General features: G+C 34.7%; 1 protein-coding gene across 6 annotated transcripts in view; it reads left to right on the forward strand.

Annotated features, from left to right (window-relative positions):
- Tanc2 (tetratricopeptide repeat, ankyrin repeat and coiled-coil containing 2) overlaps window positions 1–17,798 on the forward strand; it is a 341,666-nt gene that overhangs the window by 257,586 nt on the left and 66,282 nt on the right. For all 6 annotated transcript variants that reach the window (XM_010637504.1, XM_010637505.1, XM_010637506.1 and 3 more), the window contains 2 exons: window positions 3,657–3,888; window positions 13,768–13,934. In XM_010637504.1, the coding sequence (XP_010635806.1) occupies window positions 3,657–3,888; window positions 13,768–13,934 (399 nt within the window). The remainder of the gene's footprint in view (window positions 1–3,656; window positions 3,889–13,767; window positions 13,935–17,798) is intronic.

Below are 17,798 nucleotides of genomic sequence, written 5' to 3' on the forward strand. Positions count from 1 at the left end.
AGCTCTAGAATTTAAATGATACAACTGCTAGCCATTATGTAAACTAGATTTTTCTGTTCAATTCCCAGATATTCAAAACTGTAGGGAAGGGGATGTAACTGGGAATTTAACCCAAGTGTACTGTACCACTAAGCTACATTCTCAACTCTTTTTGTTTTTTATTTTGAGACAAGCTCTCACTAAGTTCCCTAAATTGGACTTGAATTTGTAATCCACCTGCCTAAGCCGCCTCGGTAGCTGGGATTCTTTAATGTGAGATTGACTTAATCCCATCAGAGACTTGAAACAGAAAATGGTCTGTATTGTATGAAGCACTTCAACTTCTAACACAAGCCTATCAGGTTTGCTGCCACTCTGTCCCTTTGATGAGCTTTATAATAAGTGTTACCATGTCTTAGATATAGCATTAAATCAAAAGATTTCATGCATATGGCTACACTGACCTACAGTCTTTTTTCTATGTAGCCTACCAGTAGTTTGGTTTTTTTTTTTCTCTCACCAAGAGTAAGGTAAATTTAACTACTGTCTTCTTCCAAATAATTAATGCAACTTTAGTCAGTGTCAGATGTAATTTGTATAGTTTGTTGTTGCTGTTTTGTTTTGTTTTGTTTTTTGTACTGGGGATCAAACTCAGGACCTTGCACTTGAGAGGCAGGCAGCAGCACCACTGCACTAAATCCCCAGCCCTAGAATTGTTTTAAAAAAAAATTTAGAGATTTAACATTTTTTAAAAATGAATGTGAACAAGTAATATAAGTAGCTAAAAATGAAATTTAAATCTGAACACTTGATTGGCTAATCAAGGATATTACAGAATTATTACTAAAGTAGTCATGAAAATGATATTTCAGTTATGTTTAAAGAAATAGTCTTTATCTTTTACAAGTAAATATTGGGGCTGAAAGGTATAGCTCAGTAGCAGAGCACTGCCCTAACATACTTAAGACCCTGGGTTCCACCCCCAGCAGCACACAAATGAAATAAAGAAAATTGGGTTGGGTAGGCTGGATATGTATAGATGAAATTATGTGATATTTGGGACTCGCTTCATTATAGTCCAACAAGGAAGAAGAGTAGAAATAGGAAAGAGAGGTTATGAATTTTGATAGTTAGAGCTGGATGACACAAACATGAACATTGTCCTATTGTCTCTGCTTATATATATTTTTCATAATAAAAAGTTAAAGGAGGGCCAGGGATTTAGCTCCATGGTTCCAGCACCTGCCTGGCAAGCACAAGGGCCCAAGTTTGATTCCTGGTATCAAAAAAAAAAAAAAAAATTAAAGGAAATTGAAAGCAAAATATTTAAATTTGGACAAAATTTTGAGAAATGCAAATTCACCATGGAGAACAGTTTTACATGTTGATTTATTGGTGTGGGGGTAGACTAACTCTGAACCATTTCCAAGAAATTGTAATAATAATGACTATGTATGGTTGGATGAGATAACTTCCACAAAGCTGTAGGGTGTTACTAAGCACTGATACAATAAAAGACTGATGGAAAAAATCTTTATTCCCCTGCTTATTTCCTGTTTTACACATAGGAATGTTTTGGATAATATCAAAGACAATTTTGGGAAAGTGCCAAATGTTTTTGACAGAGTATATGTGTATATTCTACAAACTACTTTGAAAGGTCCAGTAGATAACCATTTTTAAGCCACATTGCAGATCTCTGAAAGATGTTGGTTTTTCTACCTGAAGTCTACAAAGGAATCAAGATTTTGTATTTGGAATGCCAAAGAAATATTTAAAATTAAAAGAGAAGCAACCCCAAAAGCTGCGTCATCAACATTGACCTTGTTAAATGAAACCGCATTCAATCAAGTACAGATGATTTTTAATGAAATCAGTAAAAGAATTATTTTTCTATATTGCAAAATTTTTCTCTTTAAAATGATATGCCATTGGGCCGGGATTGGTTCTGTCACCTGCCTCACAATCACAAGGTCCCGAGTTCGATCCCCGGTACAAAAAAAAAAAAGATATCCCATGACTTTAGGTAAAGGGTAAATTACAGCAGATTTCCTGAGCTGTGCTTACCCCTGACATATGGGACCAGTTGAAGTAATACATGATGAAACTTTATATTGATTCAGAGGTTTGCTTTTTGCTTTTTTATCGAGTGAAGATTTGTATCCATGTGAACAATAACTACTGACATTCACTGTTTATTGAGAGGACAGATCAATTACTGACAGGGTTTCTCTTAGGTTCCTCACCATTTTCATATAAATATAAGGTGATAACTAGTCTCCCTGGAGAAAAGAGAGTCTGTTTTTACAAAAATGCAACTTTTTATTTCAATATCCATATTATGCTGACTTCCTTGCTTTATTACCATCAGTTCCTATCTTCAGCTTTATGTATCATTTCCTGAATTGTGTGTGTGTGATATTCAGGTATTTTTAAACTATTGACATTTCCAGCAGGTGTTAAAAGAGCTAGGATGACTATACTCAGAGATTAGGAATCTTTTCAAAGCAGAACTCTAGTAGATGACTGTTGTCTGAGAGATAACCAAAGAGCTGAAGCCCCAGTAGTATATTCATGAATGGCACTAGCACAAGTTTAAGTTGCCTGTAGATTCAAAACTAATAGTTAAACAGGAGTATATGGCACTTTAGTGAGGGTGATAATGAGTGAAGAGAAGACGAGTGGATGTGATGATAATCAAAATAGCATTATCAACTGACACTACTGCTCACTTACTATGTGCCAAACCTCAGTGCCAAATGCTTTCCCGAACATCAAGCTGAGTCTTTCCTGCCAGTGACTTCTTTGCTGGGTAGTAATGAGCCAGATTGACTAGATTAAAATTGTTCCCTGTGCTTATTCTTAAAGCAGAGTGATCAATAAAACGATAAGGTATGAACTCTGTAAATTCAGACAAACAAAAAAACTCCCAAGTTCTAGTCAGACAGGACAGCCCCTAGGTGTTATTTACCCTCAGATTTTCTGAGTTCTTTGAATTTAAGACCTACACCTAACAACAAAACAAAACAAAAACTCACCCCCCTGGGCATGGTGGCACACGCCCATAATCCCAGCACTCAGAGGCTGAGGCCAGAAGATCACTGCAAGGCCAGCCCGGCAACACATTGAGACCCTGTCTCAAAAAAACACCACCAACAACAAATTCACCCCTTTCCTTCTTCCTTTTTAAAATTTTGACACTGTATTGGGCTCTCAGAAAATGCTTAGTGATAATTTTTAAATCTAAATCATTTTTTAAGACTTACTTTATAGCATAGTTGTAATCAAAAGTGATATAAGCATAAGTATTTGTGGAGACAGATAATTTTTCTGATGTTTATTACTAGTACTTTGTTACAAGATCAGAGTCTTTCATATACTGCTCTGTGCTGAAAAATGTTAGTGATGTTAATGTACATCTTGATTCTCAGTCTTCCTATTATATACCAGAGGGAAATTTCAATTTTTATCTATAAATTTTAATTTTTGCTTATGATATTACATATATAATTGAAATGTGTCACATTTCTGATCTGACATAAATTAGGCAGTTGAATAAGCAACTTTCCTGTTTGCTTGAAAAAAGTACAAGAAATAGACAAAATACAGTGTTGCAGAATGTTCATATAACCATAGCTGCTGATAAATTTGTTTGCGTTTTAATCTTTCTTTCGTAGGTGGTTGCCTATCACTATTGTCAAGCAGATAATGCCTATACTTGCCTGGTACCAGAATTTGTCCACAATGTGGCTGCCCTGCTCTGCCGCTCACCTCAGCTGACAGCATATCGGGAACAGCTTCTTCGAGAGCCTCACCTGCAAAGCATGCTGAGCCTTCGGTCCTGTGTTCAAGACCCCATGGCTTCCTTCCGGAGAGGAGTCCTAGAGCCCCTAGAGAATCTCCATAAAGGTACAAATAAAGGCCAAAAGAGCCTAAGGTCACCTGGGTCATGCTATAGAAATGATTATTTTTATTTTTATCACATTGCCAAAACTAAATGTTCTATAGCTCATGTCCTACAGGATACAGTTAAGAGATAAAAGATTTTACTTGGAAACAAATTCCTAGAGGAAATATTACTTTATTCTTTCTTTATAAAAATTCTTGTTTTTATTTTTAAATGTAATTCATTTTTCTCGTATTAAAGGTAATAGGGCTTCCAGTCATTTGTGTAAGGCCCAAAGGATGAAGTAAGTAAAGTGTGACTCTTAGTGTTGTAGAGTTTCTATGGTTAGAAACAACCCTAGTCTTTATGTGATATTTTTTATTACCCTTTCTGTTCAGGTAAAGCATCCATGTTCATACAGCCCTGTATTTATACTAGAATCACTTAATTGTATACTTTGAAACATATTTTAGAAGGCAAAAAGATACTTCATAGTATATAAATTTCATGTTATTACATTTTTTAAATGAAACAAAATTAAATGGAATCTACTTCCCACTCATGCTTATGCCTTTCCTCCCATTTGCCTCTGCAGTTCCATCAGATGTAGCATAAATACAGACATCTCCTTAGAGGTAGTACATGTCTCCATAAGTCTCTATTCTCTGTCATCTCAAAAATGTTCTATCAGTGCTAGAAGCAAGAGAAAGGATTTTAGTAAGCATGAGATTCCTTAATAATCCTGTTTATTCCCAAGAGACTTACATACCCCACCCCCAGGACTTCAAAAGTAATTTAAGGAAAGTTATTTATAATTTCTGTAATCCTGACAGTCATCTTCAGTTATTTCAAATTCATTGCTGATAATTTAGATACCAAATTTCTCCTTCTCAACTCTGATAATCTCTGGTCTCTGTCTCTACTTCTGTTATATCTTCTTCTACCTATAGCTTGATCATGCCTTTTAAACCTTTTAAGAACTTGGAATTTTATTTACAAATATTTTAAGTATATTTCCTGAAAAATCAGTTAATCTCTAAAATTCTATTAATTCTGCCTTCATCATTCTTATATTCACTTGTTTCAAATTTTTTTCCTACTATTATCACCCCCAAGGATTATTTAACTACCCATAACATTGTATCTATTTTGCTACTCATTTCTGGTCTTCTCTGGTATAGTGCCCCCCACACACACACACTATATAACACCTTTAAGTTTTATAACAAATTACATAGCTAATTGGGATAAAAATTCATGATCACTCATGATTGGATATGACTGGCCCTGAAGCTGCAGCTGTGCCAGGCCCAAATACCCTGAGGAATACAAAAAGGGGTTTTGTTAGTTCTTTTTAGACTGGGTCTCACTATTTTGCCCAGGCTGACCTATAATTCCTGGGCTCAAGTGATCCTCCCACCTCAGCCCCCAAGTAGTTAAAACTACTTCAGGCATGTACTACCCAGTGCTGGCTAAAAGACTGGTTTTTAAGCACATTTCTAACCCATTCATGAATACCTGGTAGGGAAGCTCTGCCTTAGTCACTCCAGTCTTCTAAATTTTATGTATTGCTTCCAGATAAAGCTTCGTAAAACACTGCACTGATCCCTTAATTTTCTAGTTCAGAAATCATGTGTTTCCCTCTTCCATACTGAATTAACTTCTGTCTCCTTAGTCCAGCATTCAAGGTACTTGATGGCCTGGATTCAGCTACTTTCCAGCCTTATGATTCACTTTTGTCCTTGTGAACCCTTGTTTACATGTAAACTAAAATATTCACCATCTTTACACAATCCCCTACATTTTCCTGCCTTCATACATTTACTCAGTGATTCCTATTTTTAGTATTCCTCCTCACATTTTTGCCTGTCAGAATTCTACCCATCTTTCAAAGACCAGTTTAAATGCTACCTTACTCGTGAATCACCTGCTGATTCATCTTATCCCACCAGTCAAACTCATGTCCTTCTAAATTGACATTAGATCCTTTTTATATATCTCCATTGATACTCAACATGTTATAAGAATTAATATTTTATGAAGTACATTTGAATATATACCTTATGCCAGATAGTACAGTTTATTTGCAGTATTTTTTTAAATGGTTATTTCTGTGCTTATCCCCTTTGGCTAAATTGTTCTTAATGTTACTGAACTTTAAAACTGTATGTTTTTCAACTACAGGTTCATATGGCGGACCATAGAAGAGATTAGCCATGAAAATTTTACAAACAGGAAAGTCACAATTAGAATTGCATTGCAGAAGAACAGGCAATGAAGAAAGAGCCTCTGAGAGGGTGGTGAGAAGGGGAAGGAGGTTACCTATTGTAATAGTCAAGGTGTGAGAAAATAATGTAGAAGCAGCAGAGAGGAAAGGGCACAAGTGACAGGAATTAAGAGATGGAATAATCAGAACTCAGTAATCTTCCAGGGATTGTGGCTCACGACCATAATCCCAGCACTACAGAGACTGAGACAGGAGGATCACAAGTACAAGCCTAACTTGGACAGCATAACACCTTAGAAAGACACTATCTCAAAAATTTTAAAAGGCTAGGGATTAAAGTCAGTGCCAAAACCCTAGATTCAATCTCCAGTACTGGAAAAAACAAACAAAAACTGATAGCAAATTAATAGCCCTGCTTGATCAAGTTGCAGGTTAGCTTAACATTTAAAAGTTAATCAGTATAATTTGTTATACTAACAGAAAAAAAATGTTTATCCCTGCCAGACGTGGTGGCGCACGCCTGTAATCCCAGCACTCAGGAGGCTGAGGCAGGAGGATCACTGTGAGTTCCAGTCCAGTTTGGGCTACTTAGTGAGTTCCAGGTCAGTCTCAACTACATAGTGAGACTCTGTCTCCAAAAAAAAAAAAAAAAAGATGTTTATCCCTATAATCATCAATAAATCCAGAAAAGCATTTGACAAAATACTACATCAATGAATAATAATTATGTAAGCTAGGAATAGAAGAAAGCTTGATTTGATTAAGGGCAACTCCAAAAAACTTACACATAATGGATGAAATATTGAATGCTTTTCTCCTAAGATCAAGAGCAAAATCAGTTCCCTCAGTCTCACTACTTACAACCTTCCACTGGTAGTCCCAACTAGTATGTAAGAAAATAAGCCAGAAAATATTATAAAGATTGGAAAGGAAGAAATAAAGGTGTCTTTATTATTTGCCTAGAAAACTTTAGAATCTACAAAAAAATCCTATTAGAATTAATAAATGCAAAACTTTAGACTATAAGGTCAATATATATAAATATCTAGGAACAGTTGAAAATGAAATGTAAATAGTACTGCACAGTTTTAAAATGTGGCTGCAAATTCTTTGACATTCATCTTACTGAGAGTGTTGTCCCTAGTCACAGGCTTCTGTCTGCTTCAATCAGCAGAATACTGCAAAGTGATGTTGTGTACATCTGTGGCTAGATTATAATGACCATGCAGTGCCCATCTTTTTCACTGAAACATTTGTTTTGGAGGCATGTATTACTATGTAAAGAGTCTGGCTACCCTGAAATCACCATGTTGTAAAGAAGTGTAAACCACATTGAGAATCCATTTGATTATTCTAGTCTTCAAATCATTCTAATCCTGACACATAATGTTGTGTGAAGAAGGCTCCAAATGATTCCAGCCCTGCCACTCAGCTCCTAGCTATGTGGCATAGCAAGATAACTAGAACAGATATTTTCAGTAGCATCAAAATCAAGAATAAATTTAACAAAAGATATGTGAGACCATCACAATGAAAACACTGCAGAATGAAACTTAAAAATTTAGTAAATGAAAAACATATGCTGTATATATGAATTGGAAGGGCATCAGTTTTTCCTCAAACTGGTCTATAGCTTCAACATGATTTCCATCACAATCCCAGTAGGATTTTTATGTGAAATTTACAACAAATAGAAAATCATAGAAAACAAGTATAGCTAAATAAGAACAAGAATAGAAAATAAGAGTAACTGTAAAAAGTTGAAAAATTGATAGTATTTCATTTCAAATCTTAGAGCATTACAGATTACTACAGTAATCATGACAGACAGTAATGTTTCACTAAATATTTAACAACTATCTTAGGGGCAAAAAGCTTATTTGATACATAAAATTTAAGCAGTTACCATTCATAAGCTAATTTGAGTCAGCTCCACTGATAGGGTGGTGATCACACAAGGATAGAAGGTAAAACTATGGAACAGAATGGAGAATACAGAAATAAACCCACACAAAAATGCAAACTATTGATCTTATCAAAGGTTCCAAGACAATTTGGGAAAGATAATTCTTGTTATCCGACAGTACTGGGACCACTATATATGTATATACAGGGGAATAAATGAGTCTCAGCCAAGTGTAGTGACGGTAATGTTTTGTGGTGTACTAAGCATATACCTATTATCCAGCTACTTGGGAGGTTGAAGCAAGAAGATTACAAGTTTGAGATGAACCCACTATCTCAAAATAAAAAAAAATATATATATATATAAAATAATAAAATATAATAGGCTGGGGATATAGCTCAGTGGTAGAGGGACTCTGGCCTCAATACCCAATACTACCAAAAAAAAAAAAATCCTTACACTGTACACAGAAATAAATTTAAGATGGATCAGGGGCCCAATTAGAAAAGTTTAATCTCTAGAAGTAATACAGAAAAAAATATAGGAATATAGGAAATATCTTCACAACTTACAGTAGGTAAAGACTTTTTAGGCATATTTAAAATGGTGATAAATAGCCAGCTACTACAGTACACACTTGAAACATCAGCTACTCAAGAGGCTGAGGCCATAGGATTATAAGTTCAATACCACCCCAGGCAATTTAGTGAGTCCCTGTCTCAAAAATTTGTAATAAACATGGCTGGAGATATATATCACATGAAAACAAAAGGTGATAGATTTCATCAAAATCAAAAATGTCTTCCTGACAAAAGCTAACACTAAGAAAAAGGAAAAGCATGTCACAAAAATGGAGTAAATATTCATCTGCATGTGTATGAGTGCATGTGTGTGACAGGGAAGAAAAAGCACTTGCATCCACAATGCCTAAAGAACACATACAAGTCAATACTGAAAAGATAATCCATATTTTATTTTTCATTTATTTTATTTGTTAATTTTGTGGTGCTGGGCTTTAAACCCAGGACCTTGTGCATAATAAGCACACACTTTCACTGAACTATATATCCCTAGCCCCATTATTTTATTTCAAGACAAGGTCTTGCTAAGTTGCCCAGGCTTACCTTGAACTTGAGGTCCTCCTGCCTCAATCGCCTGAATGGCTGTACCATTATGCTCTATGCTATATGCTATACCAGCATGTATCAGCATGTACCATCATGCCCATCCAACAATCCAATTTTGAACTGGATGGGATATTTAGACACCTTACAAAAGAACATATGGTAATAAAATACAAGGACATGAAAATGTGCTTAATGTCATTTGTTATCAGGGAAATGTAATTTAAAATTATGATTTACCACTTCACACCATTGGAATGTTTAAAATTAAAAAGAATGAGCACCAAACATTGGTGAGAATGAAAAATTACTAGAACTTTTATCGTTGGTGGTACTGTAAAATGGTACAACTACTTTGGAAATCTATTTGGCAATTTCTTACAAAGTTAAATATACATCTATTTTATGGCCAAGCAATTCTGTTCCTAAATGTTTACTTAAGGGAAATTAAGATGTCTGCAAAAAGACTTGTACAAGAATGTTTCTACTGCATGGAAAGATCCTGTATCAAAAGCAAACAAAAGAATGTTTCTAGCAGCCTTATTCATAGTCAAAAACTGGAAACAAGCCAGATGTCCATCAGTAGAAGAGATGAACAAATTGCATATTTGTTCAATAGAATTCTTGTGAGGAATAAAAAGGGCCAGGCTAATAATACATACAACAGTGTAAATGAGTTTGAAACATTGCATTTAGATGTTAGAGGTGCTTTTTTTTTTTTTTTATTAGGGTGTTGGTTATATCAGAGCATATATTTATGAAACTTCTAAATTCTACAATTAGGTATTCTCAATTCATTGTATATAAATTGTATTGCAATAATTTTTAAAATACATAATTTTTTAATGTTAGCTAGAGTTTTCTTTCCAGGAAAATTCCATGTAAAACACGTATAGTATAGAGTCAGGAGCTAGATTTCAAACTGTATATTTTTCTTTAAAAACTTAGTCAATATTTCTCACAATACTTTTCACAAGTGTAGTGATTAAAACACATAGGCCCTGGGGCCAGGGATGTAGCTCAGTGCTTCTGCCGCCTCCTTCACAAGCACATGGTCCTGAGTTCAATCCCTAGTACAAAAAAAAAAAACCAAAACACATAGACCTATGTGCAGACAGAAAGCAAATGAAATGAAGTTTCTCAGTAGGCTTTTACTTCAGTCACAAATATACAATGAAAGAAAATAATAATTTGTTTTTATAACTAGAAGATAATTTAGATGCAATGTGAAGCTTTTTTTGATAAAAATGTTACCTGAGTCTTTTCACTTTTAATTATTTCTGTGCGGTACACTAAGTATAATCTCATGCTCTAGGATTCATTCCTAATTTTACTATTAGCTACTTTCTCTTCTCCAGCAGTCTCTCTAGTTATTATTTCCATTAGACACCAAATAAGGTCAAAGAATGGGGCTACTGAAGAAGATAGTTCACGTATTTGCTCATTATATAATGTAAGCAATGAAGAATCCTTAGCAAATGTATATTTTTAAGAGATTAAAAACAAAGGTTCAAGTGTTTGTGAAGCTCTTGCAGTGACATGTCAGAGCAGTTGCTCTTAAGAACCAGTCCATTTAAAATTTTCAGTTAATCCATGACAAAATTTTAAATGGGTTCTGCCTAGGATTTGTGTGGATGTAGCTATAGTATGGTTTTACATATATTGTAAATGTATGCAAAGTTTAAGGTCTTTAATTTGTAACATTGAAATATTTTATTCTGTGAAATAAAATTGAAATGAATGGTAGTTGTATTTTAAATATTCTTATATAACAAAATATGAAGTAGCAGTCCTTTGTTAGTCCCTAATTTTTTTTAAATTTTCATTAGTGAAATCTCGTAAAAGTTCCTGAATTAACATATTATTTTAAAATCTGGGCTGGGGATTTAGCTCAGTGTCGTCATGCCTGCCTTGCAAGCACAAGGTCCTGAGTTTGATCCCCAATACCAAAAAAAAAAAAAAAAAAAAAAAAAAAAAAAAAAAAAAAAAAAGAAAGAAGAAGAAAAAGTTTGCTGCCAAGCACAGTGGTGATGCCTGTAATCCCAGCACTTAGGAAACTGAGGTAGGAGGATTGCTGTGAGTTCAAGGCCTGCCAGGGGTACATATTGAGTTCAAAACATAATAGCAACACCCTGTCCCAAAATAAATAAATGAATGAATGAAATCTATAAAAGCTTTAAGATCAATATGCAGAAGCACTTTCCTAAAAGTGCTTTAGGAAGGTTGCATTTGAAAGATAAAGTATAAAGTTAAAGTCTCTTAAATATATAATTGAGAACCCTCATTTAACAAGTGAAAAGGAATTTTTTGGAATAGTTTTCATTGTTTTATAGTATCAGTAGCATTAGAAAATTCTTTTCATTTATTATTCTGAATCTTAAAAAATATATCCCTAGATAAACATGCCTTTTTTAGTACTTAACTGATGAAATATTTGTTGATGTCTCATATACCTGTATTCATAGGTGACAGGTAATTTCTTCAAAAGAGGAGAGTTTGTGGGGGCAGGATTTAGAAGAACATCTTGATCTTGATTAGAAGGAAAAAATATTCCTCTTAAAAAAAAAGAGAGAGAAATGACATTATCTCTTTTTCTCCTGGGATGAATAATATACTCTACTGGGAATTGGTGCAAATGAAAGATTAATTTCATTAGCAAATGAATTATTCATTAAAATGTCTAGATCATACTTTAGAGCACATCTTTTTTTTTTTTTAACAGTCTCACTACTCACCCTGTAGTTTAGTCTTGGTCTTGAACTCACTTTGTAGTCCAGGCTGGTCTCAATTTCTAGGCAATCCTGCCTTCACTTTTCAAATGCTGGGATTACAGGCATGAGCTACCACACCCACCTCTACTTTAGAGCACATTCTTGATGTTTATGCTTGAGAATGTGTTTGTTCTGTTTTTTCTCTTTTACCAGAAAAGCTCTACAGATATATTATGAGCAGCCTTTTTTCTCCACTTGAAGATTGTGTCTTTCTTAGGAAGGAACTGTGAAGTTAAAGGTAGTGTTGATGAATGTAGGCTGTCACGTGCTGATAAATTTTTAACAGCCATCTAAGCAGGAAGGTTCATTTTAATGACTGCCAATTTCCAATGTATAAAAAATTTTCAGCATAGTCACTTTCAAGCTACCAGCTGTTTAAGAACCAGTTCTTGAAAATATTGCAGTGGGCTGTCCTGAACTGCTCCACTGTATCACTGGGCAGGAGTAAGTGTTGGTGTTCAGCCAAGAAGTCACAAGTAGAAAATTCTTCTGATAGACTTAAAGATATAGTTAAGCTTAAAGGAGCCAAAGTCCTTAAAATCAAAAACATAATAGCCCCCAAATTGAGTAAATCCCAATTCGTTCCAAGCAAGTCTTCTCTTTTTCTTAATTCTTTGAACTGCCTAAAATAGCTTTTTTTTTTCATAATCCTACATTATCTAGAATGCCATTTCAATAATAATCATTGTTAATAGAGCTGGAATCCATAGTTCATTTATTTTTCTAAAATGTCGCTACAATAAAGCAATGATTTAAGTATATTTAGTATTGAGTGTTGGAATGAAATTCTTTTACAGGGAAAATGTAAATGCTTATTAATCATTACAAATTATTTGTGTATGTTCAAATGTAAAACAAAAATAGCATATATAATTTGTTTTTGAGACAAAGAGCCTGTCCTATTTAGAAGTCTATTGACTTTTTATTCTGAATTCAGCTTCACTTTTTTTTTTCCTCAACAGATAAAACCTATTTCTAGATCAGACACTTAATGATTTCTTGCTTTCTTCCCTTCAAAACCTGACAAATAGTAGCTTATTTACAACTCAGTTGATTTATACTAAAATGTTCATTCAGTCTAGTGATTTTTAAAATTCTCATTGCTTCGTGTTGTTAGAGAATTGATAAGCATTTAATGAGAATAGAAACCTAAAGTCTCCTAAGCTCCTTCTTTGGCCTAACCCCGGAAATAAACTGATTATGTCAGTTTAGGATCAGGAGGAATCCAGAGGGTACTGAATACAAATAGCAGATTTTTTTCACATGTGGCTTCTTCCCTGGAAACTAGGAACTGACACTGGCTCTTTGAGGTTAGTTTGAAATCTTCTGATGTAACCTGCCAGGTTTGGGTCTGTGTATTGGTTATCCCTTTTGTTCATTCCTTCCTTCCCACGGTAGTCACATGTAGTCTTCTATACTGCTTTACACTTTTAAGTTTAAACCTTTTTTTGGAAATTCTCAAAATAACATATGATAGTATCCTCTTGAAAGCTATCAGATAAGGGAAAAGAAAACCAAACATGTTCTCTTTAGCTTTTCATATATGAGAGAAAAATTAATTTCCATGTGCAAATTCTTACAACTCCGGTGCTCAGATTGTCTCACAACTGATAATATGGATATTCCTGAAAATGATGATTCATATACTCATGTATATGTAGCAAAAACTTATATACCAGGAAAAAAACAACATAATTGAGTTCAATAAATAAATTATTTGATGTCTTTATAAAGTTATTTACCCTGAGCATTCAAGGCACCATGAGAGGCCTTTTCTAATATTTTTTTTCTGGACAGATACATGATCAAAGACCCAGTAAGAACTCACTTATCTACTTGGTAATTATTAAGCAATTTGTTTCTTTCTATCTCAGAGAGAAAAATCCCAGATGAAGATTTCATCATTTTAATTGATGGATTAAATGAAGCAGAATTTCACAAACCGGATTATGGGGATACAATTGTATCATTTCTGAGTAAAATGATTGGAAAATTTCCTTCTTGGCTCAAACTAATTGTAACAGTTAGGACCAGTTTACAGGTATGTGTTTATTTGCTTTTGAACCATAAATTATTTCCCTTGGAAAGGGCTTAAACTGAAAAACATTCTAGACTCTAGTTCCCTTAGCAAAAATGCTTTCTAAACCTGTACTGTATCCTAGAGCTCTACCAAGAGTAGTTCCCAAAGAGAGTAAGAGTTATGATCTTTCTATATATAACTTAAATTCCCATTCCCAATCCTCTAGATAAGGTTTGATAAAATTTCCCTGTTTCCTAGATTTGTCCTGAGGACAGCAATAAAAAGAAAATCCCTAGCACTTTGGCTTTTGTTTCACTTACTTTAATGCTATGCAAAATCCAGTTCAACCCACCATCTCAAGATAGATTGTTTTGGTTCTTTTACTTTTCTGTAGCATAAAAGTGTGTGTGTGTGTGTGTGTGTGTGTGTGTGTGTGTGATTTACTTTTCTGTATCATAAAAGTGTGTGTGTGTGTGTGTGTGTGTGTGTGTGTGTTCTAACAAATATTGACAGTATTAGGGCTTTAGATTAAATTTAGTACAACTGGGAGATAAGTTTGTTATTTTTTAAATTACCTTCCTTGCTTACTGACTGGTCACTTAGTGGCATAGTCAGTAGTGGTGCACCTGTGGCATGCGTGAAGCAGCAGGTTGTTGTATCATTGAAAGGTCTAAAAGGTTCACTATCACTGGCCTAGATGAAGGTAGATGGAGCTAAAGTCTGCAAAAATATATAATAGCGAAGGATAAATGACTCCACCTTTCCCACCATTGTTATTGTAGCCAAATTGGTATTATTTACATATTCACACATAGGATTTGTGGGGGTGCTTACCAGGCATGGTGACACATGCCTGTAATCCCAGCTACTTGGAAGGCTGAAACATGAAGAACACAAGGTTGAGGATAGCCTGAGCAGCTTAGAGAGACCCTGTCTCAAAATAAAAAAGCTGATGTAACTAAGTACTAGAGCACTTTCCTACCATGGTTGTAATGCCCTGGTTTCAGTTCCCAATACCACCAAAAAAATTCTCTTTTATGAATATATATTATTCACCCATCCCACTATTTTGTTACAACTCCCTGTGATAATTGCTAATACACACAAAAAAATCTTGCACTAAGTCCCTCCTTTCCCTTTTCCCAGGCCCTTGTTATTCCTATATATTGCAGGTTATTTTTACTGCCTTCCATGATCAAAAACTGTATTTCTAATCCTGACCATATCATTACTTGTGGTTTTTGTTTGTTTGGTTTTTGGTTTTTTGGTTTTTTGGGTCTTTCTGGTTCTAGGGAATCAAACTCAGGACCTTGCACTTCCAAGGCAGACGTGGTGCCACTGAGCTAAATCCCTGGCCCATCTTGTATTTATTATGAATCTCAAAGTAATTTGAGTTAAAGAATGTGTATGAGTCAACATAAATGCATCTTCACAACTAATTGTCTAGTAGTTTGATTATTAAAGATGAAAGATAGAAATAGAGGAAGCCTCCAGAAAAATAATCTGTTTTTACCAAATGTATGCTTATGCAGTATTATCCTCAGATATACTTTCACTTAATGCCAGGTGCAAGCACAGAAGAAATTTTAAGTATGTCTGGGTAGAGCAGATAACTTTAATTTTTTTTTTTTTTTTTTTTTTTTCGTACCGGAGATCGAACTCAGGTCCTTGTGCTGTCGAGGCTGTCAGCAGAACCACTGAGCTAAATCCCCGGTGCGATAACTCTAATTTTTTATATGCCAAGGAAGAGGAAAAGTATCATACATATTAATCTACAAATTCTATATGTCAGTGTCTTCACATAGATTGAACCCAAGGCCTCATACATACTAGGCAAGTATTCTGCCACTGAGCTACATCCCTAATCTTTCAACTAAGAATTTTAAAAATTATTTTCCCAGGTTGGAGATATGGCTCAGTGGTAGAACATTTGCCTCACATGAATGAGATCCTAGGTTCAATCCCTAGTACAGAGAGAAAATAATTTCTTTCTGCATTGACATTCTGAAGTAATTCATAGGTTATTTCTGCAAACATTTCTTAAGTACTTGGCTTGTATCAGTACTGTTCTAGAAGTTGAAGATTCAACAGTTACTAAAACAAACAATATTCTTGCCTTCATAAAGTTTATTTTTTAGTTTAGAACACAAAAAAATAAAAATTAAACATATACTAAAATTAGAGGTAGTATTAAATGTTACAATAAAAAAATGAAGTAAAGGCATAAATGGAGATGATATTTGTTTCAGAAAGGGCAGATAGGAAAGGCCTTTTGAAGGACCCTTATAAAGTGACGGAATATGATATACCTTTTTAAAAGATCTCTTCATGTGCTGGCTGTGTAATAATAAAATGTAGGGGATCAAGAATGTAAGTAAAGGAATGGGATGTGGCTCAGTGGTACATCACTTCTTTTGCATAGGCAAGGCCCTGGGCTTGATTGATTCCCAGTGCTACCAAAAAAAGAAGGGAGAATGCAAGCAGAGATGTAGGTGAAAGGTGATGATGACTGACTTACGCTAGAGTGGTAATGATGGAAAGCATGTGAAGTAACATATTTGCAGTATATTTTGAAGGAGAGTCAGGACTTGATGGACAGATTTTGTTTATGAACAGTAGGATTCAAGAATAGATTCTGAAGTTCACCCGAGCAAATAATGGAATTGGTAGTTTGAGGAAAAAAGAAAAATTACATACCTCCAGGAATTTGGTGGTAGTGCCAGTAGTAATGCCATTTATTGTCATGAGAAAGGTTTTATGTTTGAGACAGAATTTAGTAGTTCCGATTTAGTCACATTAAGTTTGTCTATGAAACATCTAAGTATAACTGTTGAATATACAGAGTTATAAGATGGGAACTCAGGAAGATAACTAATCTGGAAACAAAGTTAGGCATCATCCACATATTGATGATATTTATTTTTCATTAAATTTTATTTTATCCCATCCTCCCTCAGGGCCCCTCCTCTCCCTATGTACAAAAGCTTTGTTTCCACTTGATGATATTTAAAACAAGATACTCTGTTCTAGGGAATGAGAATGGCTAGTGAAGAGAAACAAATAAGAACCTAGACTGGTGGGGAGAGGCTGGAAAATGAAAATGAAAGATAATAGGAAAGGCTGGTTAAGAGTGTCTAGCATGCTAAGAGAAAAATGAGAAGAGCATGCTGTGGATGCAAGCTGAAGAAAGTAACTCTCAGAAAAGGTACAGAAAGGTGTGGTCAACTATGTCAAACACTGCTGAAAAAATGAGGAATTTGAGAACTGAAAGGTAATTAACTGATACGGCAAAGTCGGGTTTACTTGACAAGAACTACTCCAGTGAAGCCTGATTGGAACAAATAAGAGAATAGGATGAAAGGGGTTAGAAATAGCATATAGAGATAACTTTTCTGTAAGTTTTACTGAGATTGAGAACAGAGTCAGAGGGTACTACTGAAGATGGAAGGAGGTATATGGGATATACATCTATGTGACTCAGTTGAGAGGAAGAAATTGATGCAAAGGAAGAGTGAGTACTTGCAGGAGCAAAGACTAAATGGACATAAGAAAAGATGGAATCCAGGACATAAGGGTCATCACTAAGCCGCCTTCGCCCAACATAATTTCCAAGCCGATCCCAAGATACCACGCTTTCTATGAGAAGTGTTCCTTTCAACTCAGTAATCTCTAGAAGGCCTGTGTTAAATGTAGTCATTTTATGAAAAAGGTTAGAAAGCCACATTATTTTGTTTTTCTTTTTTATTAAAATCCACATTGTTATATGATATTATTTGAATCCTTACACATTCCTCTAAATGAACTGACTCTATGCCATGGTTTACACTGAAAAACTGGTTCACAACCAGAGTTCTGCAGCCCTCATTTTCCATTTGAACTGTAAAA

This window comes from Fukomys damarensis, unplaced genomic scaffold (genome assembly GCF_012274545.1).
Source record: "Fukomys damarensis isolate Sample0158 unplaced genomic scaffold, DMR_v1.0_HiC HiC_scaffold_23, whole genome shotgun sequence".
Taxonomy (NCBI): domain Eukaryota; kingdom Metazoa; phylum Chordata; class Mammalia; order Rodentia; family Bathyergidae; genus Fukomys; species Fukomys damarensis.